The following is a 17,184-nucleotide window of genomic DNA, read 5'->3' on the forward strand; positions in this document are numbered from 1 at the left end:
AATTTTGAGGAAATTTTTTTCATAAAACATATTTCCGCCGCGAAAAGTGAAAATATGTTTCCGGATTTTTCTTTTTTTTTTGCCCGTTAGGGCACGCACTCTCGCGTCGGGCCCCCGTCGCCTTCCCGTTTCTCCTGCTCTGCTTCCTCCTTCTTGCCTGGGTTTCCCTCAAGTTCTACCATTGCCACCACCAGCAGCAAGACTTTGACGACCCACAACGCCAGCAGTACCAAGAAGGGCGGGTCTACCGGAGCCCGGACGAGCTCGCCAACCTCAAGAGATACGACCCCTCGCCATCTTCGAAACATTTCACGGACGATCGCGGGCGGCTGCTCAACCCCATCGCTTCCGCACAGCGAGCAGGGCTTTCAGGTCGCTCTCTCTTTTTACATCCATTGTTTCGTTGGAATGAATTCGTTTTCAGTTCTATCTCTCTTTCTCTCCCCACCCCGATTCGCATTGGGGGAGATTGGAGGCTTGCTTGCTTGTTTCCCGATAAATTCGAGTTCAATATAATCTCATGTTTCTCCGTTATTGTATTAGTCCTCTTTTCAAGCTCGTACATTGAGCTTCTGATCTTTCCATTTTCGAACTACCACCTCTATTCTCGTGATGGTTAGGTTGCTGAAGTTGGTAAATTTCTATAAAATGTTGGGACAGTGCAAGATTTGACAAGCTATTATAGAAAATTGATGCAACAGGTATCAACAAGTCTTTATTTGTTGTTTGATCTCTCTCAATTCGTTGATACAATTCTTAGAGCATCATTTGTATTCTTGGACTGAACATCGACCCCTGTTCGTTTCTGTGATGAGTAAGCGTAATCTAAATTTGTGCTGTTTTATTCTTCTAGGCTTAGCTTTTCTTGTAGTCACCCTGAAGTGGCATTCAGCTCAGAATGATCGAGATGATTTAATTGTTGCACAAAGATCATTTGCCTGTTCCATTTTGACATAGGGGAACTCTTTTGAGAGGGAAAACAGGAAAAGGTTACAGGATAGTGTGTTTCATTCTTTCCTTCTTCTTCATGCGACATAAGAAAACAGAGTACATTGGCATTGAGATTGCTATTCACTTTCTCCTGGAATCTGCTCCCTTTTAGGATAATATGAAACAGAAACTGTAAGGAGGCTCTGTTATGACAAGAAAGAGGGAAGGTGAAATTGTTGTTATGAGGAATAAGATCCTAGAGATAGCAGTTGGATCGTGATTAGAAGGGATTTGACAATTTAGGTAGTTGGCCACCGAAACAATTGGGACATCAAACGTATTGTTAGTATGAAATTTACCTTTGTGAAACATATGGTAGCCATACTCATAAAATCTCCTTTTGCAATTTGCGGCAAGATGTGCTAAATTGCTAACTATAAGTCTTATTAATATAAGGTGATGTTCAATTATGTGTCTTTCGAATATGACCTCTAAATACATCTGATGTTTCAAGTAGTCATTCATTGAAGCACAAATAGAAAAAGAAAAAGTCGTGGACTGTTTAGTTGAGGTTATCAAACTCGGGAAAATGTTTCAATATAGTTTTTTTTTTTTTGTTATTAAATGTCCATCTTTTTCAAAAGTACAAGCTTACTGAGTTTTGGAGCGGGTTATACATTTACCCATAAGATTATGCAAACGAAGTACTGAATCCATATCCGACTACCGAACTCGGATATTTCCCTCCATTCCAAGCGAGTCCGATCTTTCTGGTATCTCAAGGTCGGTTTAGGGTGAGGGGTCTTGTACCACTGCGACCCAGCTCGTGGGGACACTTCTCCGTCGCCTGGTTGCCAATCGGCCGCCGCAATCGTCCAGCGATCACCGTCCTCCGGCAATTTTATTGTCCGGGATTGTCAGGTACTCCCTATTTCTTTCTCTGTTTGATTTCCTATTTTGTCTCGTTGGATGCGTTGGTTTCCCCTTCTGCGCTCGGTCGTTTTGCTCTCAATCAAGATCTGGAAATGGAGGGAGAGAATCTATGCAATAGTTGGGTCTCCGTGGATTGTGGGTATGGAAGCCACCGTTTTCTGTTGGATGTCCGAGTGTCCATCAACTTTAATGCTCTGTTGCTGCGGCAGAAATGGTTTATTCAAATTTCAGTTGAGGGTTTCGTATTATTACTGGCCGTGGTGTGTAGATTTTTATTGGATTTTATGTTCTTGAAAATGCTGCTAATTAGTTTGAGCAAGCAAGTGATGGGGATTTTTGGTCAGTTAACCCAAGAGAGATCCCCTCTGGAGCATGACTTGAATTATGCACTTTTTGGGGACATTTTGATGCGAAGTTCCACATGGCGCGGTCTTCTCTTCTCTTCTTAAAGTAATTTTAGAATCAATTTGGCTTACCAGAGCAAAGAAATATTGCATCAAATGGTCTGGCACATTGGAGTTGATTGATTGGTGTTATCCGTTTCTCTATTTTTTTCCACCACAAAATGAGATTGAGAAATAGTGGGCTAGACTTATTGGAAGAAATTGTCCATATTCATGTCCCGTTTCATGTTCATTGTTGAATATTGCAGGTGGCCATGGAAGCCTGCATGGCATTTGACCAAGATATGATTTAAAATTTTTTGCTTGTTCCTATGGTAAACATGTTTGGAAGAGGTCCAGTTTTATTGTAGGATTGATTATGTTTTGGATAGTACAGGTACGTCTCAGTGCCTTTAGGACACATTAAGAAATTCTCTAGATTTTTTTAAATGCACTTGAACTTACCAATGCATCTTCAGCATTGAAAAGTTTACTGAGTGAATTCTTTGGACCTTATTTTTGGACATTCAGCTCTATCGAAAGAAACGTACACTTTTTAAATTTTTTACACAAGCAGCTGGCAACCTACATAGACCGATAGACCGTTTAAGTTCATTTGTTTGTCTCCTTGATTGAAGAGAAATAAATGGGGCATGAAGTTATTGGAGAGCTGCTGGCATGGTCCAAGTGGTGTAACTGGTGTTGGCTGGCATTAGGAACAATTCTGGGTCACGCAGCTTATTATTAATCCTGCTCATTGCTGCTAACATTAATATAAAGTGGTTAGGAAAACCTCACATGCACATACAAACACACGCAAGTATGCAGAGATATGTACACAGATACATACATAGCATTGCACACTTGAATTTTCAGAAGCATGAATCTCTAAATATATTTGTGAGACAAAATTATACGTCAAAAGCAGAAGAATCTTAGTAAAAAGCTAGAATATAATGTAGATAAATATGTGCATGCGGAGGGGTGAACATCTGTCTGGTCATGGTTGGGTTTGGGTAGGTTTTTAATGTTTGTGGTGGATATTGCCATATTGGTGATTCAAAGGTTTTTTTTTTTAGTTCCATGGGTTTGCTAAATCGGAGAATGGAGGTTTTGTTACTCCTGCAACTTGATTTGTTTCTTTGATCCGATAATAATTCAATTAGTTTTATTTTGCTGATTTTTTACTGATCTCACTTTTTTGCATTGATGTAGAAAACAATGGGTCGAAAGAGTGGAGGTTTATACATTAATCCAAAGAAATTTGCAGCGGCCCAAAAACCTTGCATGAAAGAGACGCTAGCATTCTTGAACTGCTTGGCCCTTAATCAGAACAATGATGATAAATGTGTGCGGCAGAAGGAACTTTTGCAGACATGCATGGATGCTCAGGTATTAATAAAAACTAGAAGTCTAGGATGCGCAGAAACAGGGACTCTCTTTATCTCTCTCTCTATCATTCTCTTAATCTCAATGTTTGCTTCTGCAGAGTGGTAAAAACAGTAAGCGGTCATGGGGAAGTATCAACTACCATCTACAGCGGCTTGGTAAAGTGAGAAAATAGGAACTTTCTTGACTTTGTGGTTTGTAGATTTCTTCAGAAAGAGAATTCTGAATCATTTGCTGTTCAAGGATAAATTTTGCTCTCACTACTGTTTGTTAGCAACAACTGGAGCTTGGACTTCGGTGGTGGACTTGGTTCAAAAGAGTCGGCAGTGTAAACCTGAATGGCCCAAACTTAGGATGTAACAGGTGAGTCCGTCTTATATCCGAGCACCAAGTAGAATTGTGGTTCAACCCATTGGAATTTGATAGAATTTTGTGAGATCTTGATCGATCTCAACATTTAGAGAAGCTTCCACTCTAGGAACAATGGACCAATAATCAGAGCTGTTACATTCCAAGATCGAATCAAAAGTGGCAAATATTGAAGTGCAAGGAAAGAAAGTGGGCATATTTTTCCGCAGGCACGTGCCTTTTCCAATTACTTGGAATCATAAAGCCAATGAAATCTTCGTTGTTCCTCCCATGAATGTTGATTACGAATGCATATTATTGTGTTCTTCAATGGGCTGCAGATTAGGTGATCTGGTAGATGACTTTGTGTGACTCCGCCATCATCACTGAGTGCGTGGCAGCAATTCCAGCAACCTTTCAGTATTTCCTTTGGTCGCGATTAACTAATAAGGTTTTTGCTAAAAGCCGTATGTTTGTTGCTGTTTAAGAGTCGACGATGATGGAAAATTGCGGCCTACACAATAGGAATGTGCAACGAAAACGAATCCATTGTATTTTTCAGGTTGAATTATCATATTTGAAATAAAATGATTTGTGGTTATTTCAGAAGGCGAGGAAATTTTCAAACGGGCACATTGTGAAATTACTCCTGAAATTCTGATTGATCGGATGACTAAAAAAATTTTGCTCGCCGAAATTCTAGTCCATTAATGTGTGAACATGCATGGATGAAAATTTATGATGGTTAGATCCAGCAGGCGTGAAACGGTTTGGTATAAGTGAGCTAATGTTCTTAGAAACCACGAACCTACCGAATCATCGTCAGGCACGCACGACAAGAAGAGGTTCACTTATACAGGTGGGGCAAGGGAAGAGACCTAAAACGAAACTATAAGGGGAGTTGCTTTGGGCATGGTCATGTCGATGATCTCGTCCATGGACTAAGTGAAGAACTTGCAACGCTAGTGTCCGCCCGCCGCACATCCTCCGGCCCACACTGGAAGGCGTGAAGACGATTCTCTGACCACCACCGAAGTTGGTTACCCTAGAAGCATGGCATGAGTTGGGGCAAGAAACTTGGTTGATTCGTTGCCTCCTTAAGTAAGTCATGGACTTGAACATTTAGCATTGGCGGAATGATCAATTAATTAGCGTGCCCACATGTCTTAATCACCTAAAAGAATACGGGAATTTTCTAAATATATTTGAAAAATCGGTAGTGATTAAAAATGAAGTCTGCATGAAATAGAGGTGAAACCAAATAACTAGAGAGAAAAATGGAATGCTCTTCTTACAAGGAAGATATATTCTACAACTCGCCACTTTCATATGAGATCACCCCTTCTTGATCATTGCCTACAAGGTCACTACAAAATATGGAATTTTCATTATTAGATAATGTCCACGACACCCTTCAATGATAGAGAACACAAACAAATACGAAACTCTTTCGAAGCATGCCAGCAAGAGCGATGTGCATGTCTAATATTGGCCAGTAGAAGAGAGAATGCGTATCCATGGTAAAACATACAAAGAAAGAAAGGAAAAAAGAGAAGCATAAATCTGTGATCTGCCTGGTCACGGAATCGTCAAATGGTTCAGACCTAGCCTAATCTGCCTCCATTCTTTGTCGATCAATACCCATACTTGCACAAACATCGTAAGTATATGCTTTTGTTTCCCGAATAATATTGAACAAAGATGAACAGTCTGCAGTAAAAGAATGAAAGACAGTGTGAGAGGAAGAGACTCAATTTATACCCAGGTCGAGAAATTTTGAGGATGCGCCTAAATTTTATTTTCTCTCACGAAAAGGGTCCAAGTTTCCGCTTTTCTTGTGCCGCACATTTGATGTTTCAAGTTCTCCGTCTACAAAATTCTTTGCACTGCACAGATCTATCATAAATTTAAATAAAGGGCACCTGCTAGAGGTTTTTCTTTAAGCCCGATATGTTTTGAATTATGCTGCCATCTTATGCAGAAATATCATTGGAAATTTAATTTCATTGATTATGCTCCTCGTAAATTTGTGCACTTGAATATTATGGACATATGTTTGATTATGGAGAAACACTTACTTTTGGCTGTCTCAAATTAAAGCATATTTCTTTAAATAATCGCTAACGTTGCCAGGAAGATTTAAAAAAGAAATTGTGAATTTTTCTGGGGCATGATATTCTTAGAATAATTATTTTACCTCCCTTCACTTGAACATATAATTTTTTTGTTAAAAAAAATTATCCGACTCTTCTCAAGTTAACCAACTAATAAACAAAAATCAAACATATGCCAAATTATACATGAATAGGCATTCCTCTTCTTAAGTCAACAATAAATCTTGTTGCCTTACAGAATATAAAATGATGGCTTCATAAAAATTATATTCTCACAACCAATTCAATTCAATATAAATGATTTAGAGGAAATTAAGGTTTATGTTGCCCAAATTGGGTGCTTCATGGTCTAGAACTTTTTGGTAAGTGGGAGGTTATTTCTACCACCCGAGTGATGGAAGCCCACCCTCCTTCTAGGGTTCAAGGCTATTTCTGGTGTCTAAGATTGGCACTCCTCTTATGTTTTAACTTGCATTGGTACCCTAAAAAGGTATTGGAAAAAAATTCAATGTTTCACTGTCTATCAGAAGCTCATATCCAGGAAGCTTTAGAATTCAACGTCATGGCCAATTATATCTAGGATGATAAAAATTTTAAGCATAGCAGCTTCTCGCTCTTGTATCAGAAAATTTGTAACCATGAAGTCATGACTTCATTCTACCTGCATTTGCAATAGATTATACGATAAATTACTTTTTAATTTACAATCTGCAGAGGTCTTTGATTTTTTTATGCCACATGGATGTGTTTCCTATACCAAAAAAATATAGCAAGTGACTTTTGAACCATTTTGAATATGTAATTGGAGTTTAGAAGCTCAGAAAGGGTTGAAATACTAATCCTTACAAAATGCAATCTGCAGATTGGAAAATACATTATCAAGAGCCAGTTACTAGAGCCTTGGATATGGAGATGGCAACAAAGCCCCTATAGCTGTAGATGAATGACAATGCAGAAAACGGAAGCCATTTTCTCTGATAACAATTTAAACACTTATATGGCATCCTTCAGATCCCCTTAAAAAAAATAGTACAGGGGCAAGCATGCTGTACCCGCCATGAATAGATGAACCATCAAGCAGAATATCTCTTAGATAGCTGCTATTTACATTGTTGAGGTCTGAAATTTTCAGGGCTTAAAAGTTTTAGCAGTAGTTTTTCCAACCTCTTGGAGCCAGAACCAGGTCTGATTAGGTCTTGATTTACAAGGACGGAGCAGCGGTTAGAACCAAGCACAGATCTTCCGGTGCACCATCCTCCAGGTGTGAACCGTCCTCTGGCTCTTCCCAGAAGTTCCTCGTCTATTTTGTCGATAACAGGATCGTTCTTCAAGAACTTGCGTGCAAAGGGTGCTCCACTTTCCACCATGCCCTCGTAATGTTTTAGAGAGAGGGATATAGGGTGTTGCCTAGGCGGATTATGCCACAAAATGTAATGGAGATCGCTGTTGAGTGTGGTGTTCTGGTACTTTGAGTTGCATATGACCGTGTGGAAATACCCTTCAGGCGAAGACAGGAAGTTTGTATAGTACATAAGAAGTGTGCGAGGGAGGTTATCCCAACCCCATATGCAGAACTCCATGAACGATCGAGAAAGCACCACCCATGCCGATCCTACATGTAGTCAACAGTCACTTGACACTAAGTGCTTAACAAAGAGAAGATTTGGAGGAAGATCACCGGAAATAAATATGCGCTCAGTGAAATCAATGTGTAACAATTGCAACCTTCATATCGAGTCTTGGAAACAAGAAGAAAGCGACTAACCGCTTTTATCACAAACAATAATCCTTTATAACTCCCTATAATCACAGTTTGATATTTAGCAGGACAAACAATTCTTACGTAAATACATACTACGCATCACAAACAGAACTCACCACGCAAGGCGTATTTAGATGCAACAATTACCGTGAAACTCTTTTCCCTTTTGGAGGGGAAGGCAGGGTGTTGACTAGGGTATAGGTGGATTATTCACCCTAGCCAGTATCCCTGCCGCACAGACAATACATGAAGTTCTTAAGGGGTTAATTTCACTAATTTCACCTTTCACTAATTTCACCCTATTCGGTATCCCTACCATCCCTGCCGCATTAACAATCTACTGTGATAAATTTATCACTAGATGACTAGTCATTGTTAAATGAAGCCCGTAATTACACTGCAAGGTAATCAACATTACTGAGGATAGAAGGTAGAAGGTAGATGGTGCTCTAGGAGTACCCTGCCATTATTCTACACATGCAATGAATATTGCTACCAAAAAGCAAAAACCAAAAGGAACAACTATGATCCCCTCTCAGCCAGATACAACACAAAGGCAGTTGACATTACGTAGTTGGATTGCCTATAAAAAATACCTGAGCATCCAGTTAGGCTACAGCTGAAAGCTTAACAATAATGGAAAGAACACCAAGGTGGAATATGCAATTGCCATCACACTTCTCTTTTAGTTACCACGTCTGGCCCATCCAGCAGTCGTGTATGATATGACAAACTAGGCAAATAGAGCTGTCATCTTCAGTCAGAAATCTATCCATGATATGCATCAAGCATGGGAATGAAAATGGAACATGCACAATATGCATAAATACATTGTATGTGTATACAGGATTATCCAAGTATGTAGATTCATCACAAATAAAGTTGATACCTTGAAAGTGTCTCGCATTCAAAGAATATGGAAGGAGACAGTTTTTTTTTTAATAGTGTCACGATAATTTATACAAACTGGTCATGATCTCAATAAATTAACATACTTGTCCAATTCTCCATTTTGTACCTTCCACCAACTTATAAGTAATACTACACCCACACAACATCAGTAAAAGAACCATTTCTAAAAGAAATAAAGCATCTTCTTGAAAGTTTCAGTCCACATAAATGGGGTGAAAACATCAAAGCACATATTTCAGACACACTATCATGCACCTTTTATACCTTTTTATTGGACCAAGTCACCAGTTCTCACATTTAGCAGTCATAATGTAGTTAGATATGTGTGCGTGCATGGGTGTGTGTGTGTGTGTGTGCGTGCATGTGTGTGTATGCACGCATGAGAGTGAGAAAGAGAACTAATTGTGCAGGATTCACTTCAGATCATATATAAAATAATACAAGCCTTAGAGACCGAATCAGACCTCACAGGAGTTTTCAACATGGTAAATTTTCTAGAGCTTAGCAATGGAAGCATGTTTCCCTTTGGTAAAAAACTAATTTGTGAGGAAAAATCTGATATCATGAGCTGTTGATTTTGAAGCTACTAGGAGCCACTTATACGTCAGAATGAGATTCCTACAAAAGACATTAGAGCACATAACATGAAAATGAAACTCATGAGCTGAACAAGACAACTTAAAGAATGGGGACAAAGATTTCAGACAAAAACCATAGATGACATCATCCCATGTCATCTTGATGAAAGATGATCTCTGTGTACTTCCATGTATGTACACACACACATATATATATACATATATATTTTAAAGCCTTGAAATAGGCTACACATCAGACATAAGGAGACGACAACTTTCACGTTTAATAAATAAGCTAGAGTAATCGTCTCATTTAATCTTGTACCAAAAACATCTTCAGTTTGATTCCTGTCATGGCCACCCTCAGCTTTGTTATGGAAGAAAAAGAAAAATCAGTTTGAGCCTTACCCATAAATAGTTTAAAAGAAGAAGGCATAATACGGCGCTGTGTGGCCCAGAATATATCCGATTTGTTCAAATGATACAATCCAGGATCAACAATGATCGGCCTTGCTCTTTGGTGCCTGAAGGAGAAAATGCAATCATGTATAACTTCTATAGTTTCATAATGCTAGCAAAAACAAATATCAGAAGACAAGGGAGGCAGCTTACTCTTTCCATCCGATGTTACTTGTGTGCTCAATGAAGTTCAGATCTCTGGGCAAGTAGGAGAAAACATGAAGCAGGTCTGGCGATTCAAGTGCACAAATAAATAACAGTAACAGGCTTTTTAAAGGTTAAAAAAATTATGTCCTTTTAATACCTGACGAGAAACTAAGAAAAACATAACTAAGAGCAAGCAGGTTGCCACCAAATACCTGACAAGTGACAACTTGTATGTCAGAAGGAAACGATTTCTTCTGACAGCAATAGAAGGCAACACTTATCAAAAACACCCAGGCCATATCGACGCACCACTGATAACATCTGTCTTAAAAGCTAGTAAAGAAACGCAAGACAAGATGAACAACGACCCCAGGCCCAGAGAAAAGCAGCAGACGAACACAACCATAAACATGTTTGACTGATGAATACATCGGACAGTAAGTAATAGTATAACGAGTTTAATTAACCACAAAAGAAAAATCGTATTATTAATAAACATATACATCCAAAACTAAGAGGGAAAAAAACTTCAATAAATTGAGAACACCCAAAATGCTGATGCCGAAACAGAACCAACAAAAAGTATATCTATTAATCTCATCAACAGCACTAACCATCTTGTGACATCAGAGGGTAATCCGAGGCGCTGAGGTTGATGAACCAATCCCAGTCCCTCTTCTGCCTCATGAGGATGGCCACCGCGTGAAGCGTACACGCGATCATCGTCGGTCCCATGTAGGTAATCCGATTGGGCTTCCCAACAACACGCACATTGTCCGCCTTCCGAAACACCCCCTCTGATTTCACCACCCTCACCAAATCCAGCCTCTCCGACGCCGGCGCCTCCCGGTCGAGGTGGAGTAGGTACAGGTTCCTCGGGTGATAAACAGCCCGAAGCAACCTCATCACCCTCTGCCCGTCCCCCTTCGTCCCAGTTATCAGGTACGCGAATCTCGGCGTACTCAGAAATCCTGAATCCGACGACTTCTCGGGCTCCCCGGTGCCGGATGCCGCCGACGGTGCCCATCGGCCTAAATTAACAAGGAAAAGCAAGGAAATCACCACGGCCGAGCACCCGATCAAAATTACTACCCATTTCTCCGAGAACGGAAATATCTTCTTCTTCAGCATCTCGGTCAAAATGCCGCGATGCATCGGAAACCCTAGACAAGGGGAACCAAAAACAAACGCCAATCGAACAAAGGTGAAAGACCGCAATCGAATAGAGTCGAGTCGACTTCTGAGACTGAAGGAAGAAGAAACTCGCAGCCACTACCAGATTCAAGAACAGAGGCCTCGCAAATGGAGGAAGGGAGGTGGAGAGGCACGTCCCTCCCTCGTCGTGGTTGCAGCACGGTTGATTTTTAAACGTTGTTTGTTTTTTAGGTGGGAAAACCGGGAGAGAAAAGGCGGGGGTTGTTAATCTCGCGGTCTATTTCCCCCATAAAGGCCCTCCTCTTTCCATGATATAACAGAAACGCCACTCAACGTCGATCAGTCTAAGCATCACACCTGTTCAGGGAAAAAAAGGGGGAAACAAGAGAAGACAGAGAACGGGTGGTGTGTGGTGTGGGCGCCGGCTCTCATCTGCGCCATTTTGCCGGGAAAACCAGAGATGGTCCATGTTCTGGCTATGGTGGAAAACCTATACTATACATGTATATATGCTAAACGAAGAATAAACCAAAGTAGAACACAGTACCGAACATCGGCGTTCTGCTCTAGTGTTGGCTACCTGGTGTCGTGCGCCTGACAGTCTCGCCGGTGGCCGGAGATGGTCGCTTCAAATTCCGGCAATCAAACCCTTGGAAAAAAGGGGGGAACTAGTAACTGAAAATTAGTGAATAAATGCCTGAGAAGGAGGAATTGGGTTGCCACGGTGGTGTGCCGGTAGGCGGAGGCGATCCAAGGTTGATGGAGCCGTCGATCAGCCATGGTTTTAGTCTATGAAAGCCTCGGCCGAAGAAAAATCCATTGAAGAGAGGAGAGATCGAGAGGATAGAGAGGGAGAATGGGTGGAAGGGAGAGTTGGGGTGTGGAACGGGGAATCATGCAGTGTCAACCCCATTTTTCTTTTTAAATTATTTTTGAAAATGCTGGAAATCATCCTCTTCCCGCCCCCTTCTCGTGTGAAACAAGAGAATTGAAAGAGGGTTTCCCGTCATTCTTTTGCAAAACCATACGATTTAATCTTTTATTAAATTCCATGACCCTGGGTTTGGATTCAGATCCGATTGTTTGTGTTTTAATTGTTCTACACAAATTTTTTGGATGCAACATGATTTTAGTTAGTTCTACCATCGACAAATATTTTTCAGCATGTCATTGGTCCCAACTCTGTTTTCTTTCAAATGAAATTTGACCCGAATCGGTCAGAAAATGGATTTGGCCTGGTATTATTTATAGTCCAATTTTCCATCCTCTTAATTTAGAAGGAAGGAGCATGATCAGATTTTTTTTCTTTTGAAATCCAGACAGATTTGTGTCCAGATGTGAATTTGCTGTGAAATGGAAGCTTTGGTAGTTTTAGTTAAATTCGGATCCAGATACAAATCCATATAAGTATGTATTTCAATTGTTGTAAATGGATTTTTTAGCTCATAAAATGGTTAGATACTTGCTCAATGTGCTCATAAAATACTGACTAAATAGATGATAACTTTGGTTGGGTAAGCCTTGTTCTGAAGAGATGGTAGCTGTAGAGCATGGAATAAATTCTCTTTTCAACATTTTGTCGGGAATCATTCCCACGACGCTTTGCTGACCATTACAATCTCATATCAAGAAAGCTTTAGAATTCAACGTCATGGCCAATTAGATCTGGGGTTATACAAATTTTAAGCTTAGCAGCTTCTCCTCGCTCATAAATTTGTAACCATGAGTTCATTCTACCTCTATTTGCAATAGATTATACGATTCCTTAATTTTAATTTTCATTATAGACAAGTTCCAATACTTCACCTGCATGGTTTAAAAGTAAGGAGACTTAATTCTCACAATTATTTAGCTGCCACTTGAGCATATTTGCGGAAACAAGTTAATAGAATATAGTATCATTCTCGAGTATATGGTATTGTGCTTATTGAAATTATCAATAGAGAGTATAGAAGCCACAACGGTTTCATTTTTATTATTATTAACACAACAGACCGAGTTGGTCAACGAGACGCTATTAACCAACTTTTAACTTTAATTGACAGTAGGCGGGCCCAATCGAGCCCACCAGCACCAGGAAGAGTTAAACGTAGGTTGGAAAAGGACAACATGGCCGACTTGGCTAGGTTAGGCGGCGTGGGTGAAGATCTTTGACTTTAAGCAGCACATGGGCCACCATCCCGCACACGAACCCAAGAGCGGCGCCATAGGACCCAACCATGGAGACGGCGGTCACCACGAGCATCACGAACCACTCCGGCTTAGTGCCCATGTCTCTGGCCGCCATGGCCAGCTCGGTTCCGGCGAAGAACAGCAGCACGCCCAACAGACCCGTCGGAAACTCCCTCAGTATGCCCACAAGCGAACTGCCGATGACAAAGCCCAGCACCAACTTGACCAAGCCCAGGAGCGCGACGCAGGCGCCCGACCTGCCCCCAAACTTGTACTGGCCGGCCATGCCGCCGGCACCGTGGCAGCAGGGCATGGCCCCGAACCAGCAGCCGACGAGGTTCATGAGGCCGACGCTGACGGAGATGCGGGTGGCCGTGAACTCCCGAGCCGGGAAGAGGTCGGCGCCGAGCTTGCACACGGCGAGGACGGAGTTCAGGACGGTCAACGGCAGCTGAGGGACCGTGCCCTTGATGAACCCTTGTTTCCAACTCTCCGAGGAGATTTTGACCACGTGAGCATGAGACGGACCCGCTTTCAGGTCGCTCAGGATGCTCGGCTTCCTGACGATGGCGAGGACCACGCCCAGCACGAAGACGATGACGGCCGACGGTAAGTACCCCAAAAATTTCATGACCCTATCTCTGATTGACGCCGGCCTCGATCTGGCTTCTTCTTCGTCCTCCTCCGGCGCCGCATTCCGGGCGTCGATGATGGAACTAATGACCACGAGGAAGCCGAAGGCCACGAGAGCTAAAATCAAGCCGTCTAGACCCAACCATGGCCGGGGGTGGGATCCAGACTTCCCCTTGGAGAAGTCCTGGGAGTACCTGACGTACGTGACGGCGGATTGAGCGAAGGAGAGCCCCTGGGCGAGCTGGATGCCGCGGACGACGGGGAGGGGGACGTAGCGGTAGACCAGGCGCATGAGGCCGGTGGCGCCGAGGAGGAACACGACGGCGGACGTCAGGATCCCGGCGGCCATGATCTCCGGGACGCCGAAGGACTTGCCTTCGGCGATCGCCGCCGCGGCGATGGACTTCATCGGTTGGACCGGCATGGGGACGCCGAAGAGCGCGCCGGTGACGACGTTGTACACGCCGGTGAAGATGAGGGTGGTGCCGAGGTCGAGACCGTTGACGAGGGTGAGGGAGATGACGATGGGGATGAAGGTGCCAAGGTCGCCCATCGCGCCGTTGATCTCCGCCCACCGGGCGCGGAAGGCAAGGTTCTCCTTCAGCGTCTTAAGAAAGGTCGACGAGTAAGAGGGAGGCCTGAAAGAGGGTGTTTCCGGCAGGGTGATGGCCGTTTCGTGGTGGGAGGAGGGAGGAGGGGTGCCCTTTCCGGCCATTTCGGTGGCTCTGATCAAGTCGCAGGCTTGCCGGGATTCTGGCCTCTCAGAACTACTTATTATCGGGGTGGCCGTGGCATCGAGTGAGGGTGAGCCAAAGACGAATCGAACATAAAAAGCAAGCCATTGATTTTCGCTGCGCCACGTGGATATCTCGCGTCTCTAAGCAAGTTCAGTTCCCCAAAAGGGAACTGATTTTGATTTTTTTTAATGTGGACCTCGTTGTATCTGATCCGAGTCGGACCCGGATCAGATTTGGACTGACTCCGTGCCCGTGGCAGGTCCAGATAACGGATAATCCAAACTGGTAAGACAAATCCAGATCGGCAATCCAGTTTTGATCAAATCAAGCACACACTACTTCATCCAGAAGGGGGTTTAGATGATATTTTAATTCCTCCTGATCTAATCAGTTACGCTATATCCCTAAGAAAGCGTTAATGTATCCGTGTTTGTTTCACGCATGCATGAATCACTCCGTAGGTTGTAGGGACTCCATTGTTTCTGCTACCACACGTCAAGAAAGAAAAAAAATTTATCGCCAAAAATGTCAAATTCCGTAAACACTGACTTTAAAATCGTCCAGATTATTGGGCATTCAATGCCGATAAAAAAGAATTAAACGGACTTATAAGAATGGAGTTTTTAGGTTCTGACATAGATCATGGCCGTATTGATGAACTAAATCGACTCTCAATAATTACAGTGCACTCCCGCCGTCAATTGGTGGGCATATAAAAGCCAACCTTTTAAATCATTCTTTAGGGCTTTCAAAGCGTCACTCTATATAAATAATATATACTGAATGAAGACTTTAAAAAATCTCTTTGTCTATGTCTTTAGGGGTTAGAGTCAAGAAATTTTTTAAGCAAATTATATTTTAAAATTTTTATATAAAACAAGTGAAATTTTTTAAAATTTACGAAAATTAAGGTGGGTCCAATCTATCCAGGCTCCTACCTTGACTCTGCTCCTGCCTCCCCCGGGTTGGGGGATGCTTCTTTCTGTCGCCTGACGCCAGCGCCCCTCCTCAAAATTCGGCCGGCCAGATGATTTGCGGCATGCAGCTTGCAGGTCAAGGTTGATTTGTAGGGCTTAAGAAAGAGAGAAGCTCCCTCATTTATTAAAATCTCTTGTTTGAGGGCACTAGATCTAGACATATACATATTCTCTCTCTCTCTCTCTCTCTCTCCCTTTATATATATATATATATAATCGGGTTTCAAACTGCTGGATATTTAGTTCTACCTTTCATTTATCTTTGATTGCAAGAAACTTTTGTTCCAACCATTGAGAAGTTTACAGGCAAAAAATGTCTTCCACCATTAAAGTCTTGCCTGTTGAAGTGGAACTTCAGCGAAGCTTTAATGTTGGCACTATAATTCCACAATGACTCCAAAACTCTCGAAACTAAAGTTTTCTATTTACCTGCCTCTAGATTTCTACAACTAAAGTTCAACCTCTATCGTAAAAGTTCAATAAATCCAAATCGGTGACTGCTCCAACACCAAATTTGAGTTATACGTAATCGGACCCACATTCAAATTCAGATTCAAAACCTATTTTTAAAACCGGAGTCAAATTCGAGTGGCATAAGTTATGACGTTTAAACATAATTAGGTTGGATTTTGTTACCGAAGCTTAATTACATATCAAGGTCGAGTTGAAATTCGGCTGTGAAATCGCACCAAATCTAAATCCAGTTAGTTTCAAAATCGAATTTATAATAAAATGTATCTAATCCATTTACATCCCTTTCCCTCCTCTTGGTTGACTTGCAAATTCTTTATTTGTTTAGTAAGGCCCTATTAAATAGTATTTATTAATTTTGGTTTGTCTGACTTTGCAAAGTATAAAATAACTTTATGTGTGGCATCTATCAACCATCAGAATGGCTCATATTTAGTGCAAGTTGTCCACATATTTCTTTCTTTATGGCCGATAGTTGTGAGCTCATTTGCAGGATTAAAGGAGAGGCGATGATGAGTCTTGAAGAGGTGTACAAAAGTTTTGCCAAAGACAAATGAAATTGCATGCAACACCACTTTGCCTTCGATGCAAGTTATATGTTCGGGCCTCGGAACACGGCCCTTTGTGCTCGGGGATCCGATTGTGCGCCACGTGTACGAAACACGCTCCCCAATTGGATCTGTCTCGATATCGATCCATTCAATAGTCCGATTGAAAGACAAAAATACCTGTCATGAATAAGCACGTTCTAGACTGCTTTGGGACCTAAAACACCTTCTAAGAACATGAATAGCCAAGAAATTGACACTAATGTCTGGGTGTTTCTCAATAGTATCTTAACAATGTAATGTCGTTTCCAAGCTTTATAGAACTAAAAGGAATGGCGGTCGTTCGTTCTAGGAAACTAGTAGGAGAAAAAGAATGTGGCAGACTCTGTTGCAGGCATCGTGCACGTCCATCCCTCCTCCCTTTCCCCTGCAACAATGGCGTAGTCAATGAAGGGATATGATTTCCTCATCTTCAATGCCCAACAGTAACCGTGGCTTTCTACTCAAAATCTTAGCGACCCTCGTTCTTCTAAATT

The 17,184-nt window shown here is 41.9% G+C and overlaps 3 protein-coding genes across 5 annotated transcripts; 1 reads left to right on the top strand and 2 right to left on the bottom strand.

The window, feature by feature from the left end:
- The first annotated feature begins 69 nt into the window (after positions 1-69).
- LOC116256909 (uncharacterized) lies at positions 70-4,592 on the top strand. Of its 3 annotated transcripts, XM_050078536.1 has the most exons (6): positions 70-372; positions 621-701; positions 3,462-3,638; positions 3,736-3,798; positions 3,910-3,998; positions 4,325-4,592. In XM_050078536.1, exons 2-6 carry the CDS (start codon positions 693-695, stop codon positions 4,353-4,355), a joined length of 369 nt encoding a protein of 122 aa, XP_049934493.1. In that variant the 5' UTR covers positions 70-372; positions 621-692; the 3' UTR covers positions 4,356-4,592. The 3 variants fall into 3 exon arrangements, with proteins under 3 accessions (XP_049934493.1, XP_049934494.1, XP_049934495.1); XM_050078537.1 differs by lacking the exon at positions 621-701; XM_050078538.1 differs by lacking the exons at positions 3,910-3,998; positions 4,325-4,592 and having other exon boundaries at positions 3,736-3,895.
- A 2,325-nt stretch (positions 4,593-6,917) lies between these two features.
- LOC116256145 (beta-glucuronosyltransferase GlcAT14A-like) lies at positions 6,918-11,679 on the bottom strand. Its single transcript, XM_031632380.2, has 4 exons — positions 10,570-11,679; positions 9,962-10,037; positions 9,758-9,873; positions 6,918-7,709 (listed from the first exon to the last, which is right to left on the bottom strand). Exons 1-4 carry the CDS (start codon positions 11,108-11,110, stop codon positions 7,198-7,200), a joined length of 1,245 nt encoding a protein of 414 aa, XP_031488240.1. The 5' UTR covers positions 11,111-11,679; the 3' UTR covers positions 6,918-7,197.
- A 1,340-nt stretch (positions 11,680-13,019) lies between these two features.
- Positions 13,020-14,696, bottom strand: LOC116256144 (molybdate transporter 1-like). Its single transcript, XM_031632379.2, has one exon. The coding sequence runs from the start codon at positions 14,628-14,630 to the stop codon at positions 13,233-13,235; it is 1,398 nt and encodes a 465-aa protein (XP_031488239.1). The 5' UTR covers positions 14,631-14,696; the 3' UTR covers positions 13,020-13,232.
- Between the last annotated feature and the right edge of the window lie 2,488 nt (positions 14,697-17,184).

The sequence above is a fragment of the Nymphaea colorata genome, chromosome 6, assembly GCF_008831285.2.
Source record: "Nymphaea colorata isolate Beijing-Zhang1983 chromosome 6, ASM883128v2, whole genome shotgun sequence".
Classification (NCBI taxonomy): Eukaryota; Viridiplantae; Streptophyta; class Magnoliopsida; order Nymphaeales; family Nymphaeaceae; genus Nymphaea; species Nymphaea colorata.

Coding starts and splice junctions, on each gene's coding strand:
- LOC116256909 (XM_050078536.1), top strand. Junction 3,799..3,909: donor ATCTACAGCGGCTTGGTAAA/GTGAGAAAATAG, acceptor ACTGTTTGTTAG/CAACAACTGGAGCTTGGACT. Junction 3,999..4,324: donor CCAAACTTAGGATGTAACAG/GTGAGTCCGTCT, acceptor AATGGGCTGCAG/ATTAGGTGATCTGGTAGATG.
- LOC116256145 (XM_031632380.2), bottom strand. CDS start 11,110: ATGCATCGCGGCATTTTGACCGAGATGCTGAAGAAGAAGATATTTCCG. Junction 10,038..10,569: donor CCCTCTGATGTCACAAGATG/GTTAGTGCTGTT, acceptor TTGAATCGCCAG/ACCTGCTTCATGTTTTCTCC. Junction 7,710..9,757: donor TTCTTTTAAACTATTTATGG/GTAAGGCTCAAA, acceptor GACTACATGTAG/GATCGGCATGGGTGGTGCTT.
- LOC116256144 (XM_031632379.2), bottom strand. CDS start 14,630: ATGGCCGGAAAGGGCACCCCTCCTCCCTCCTCCCACCACGAAACGGCC.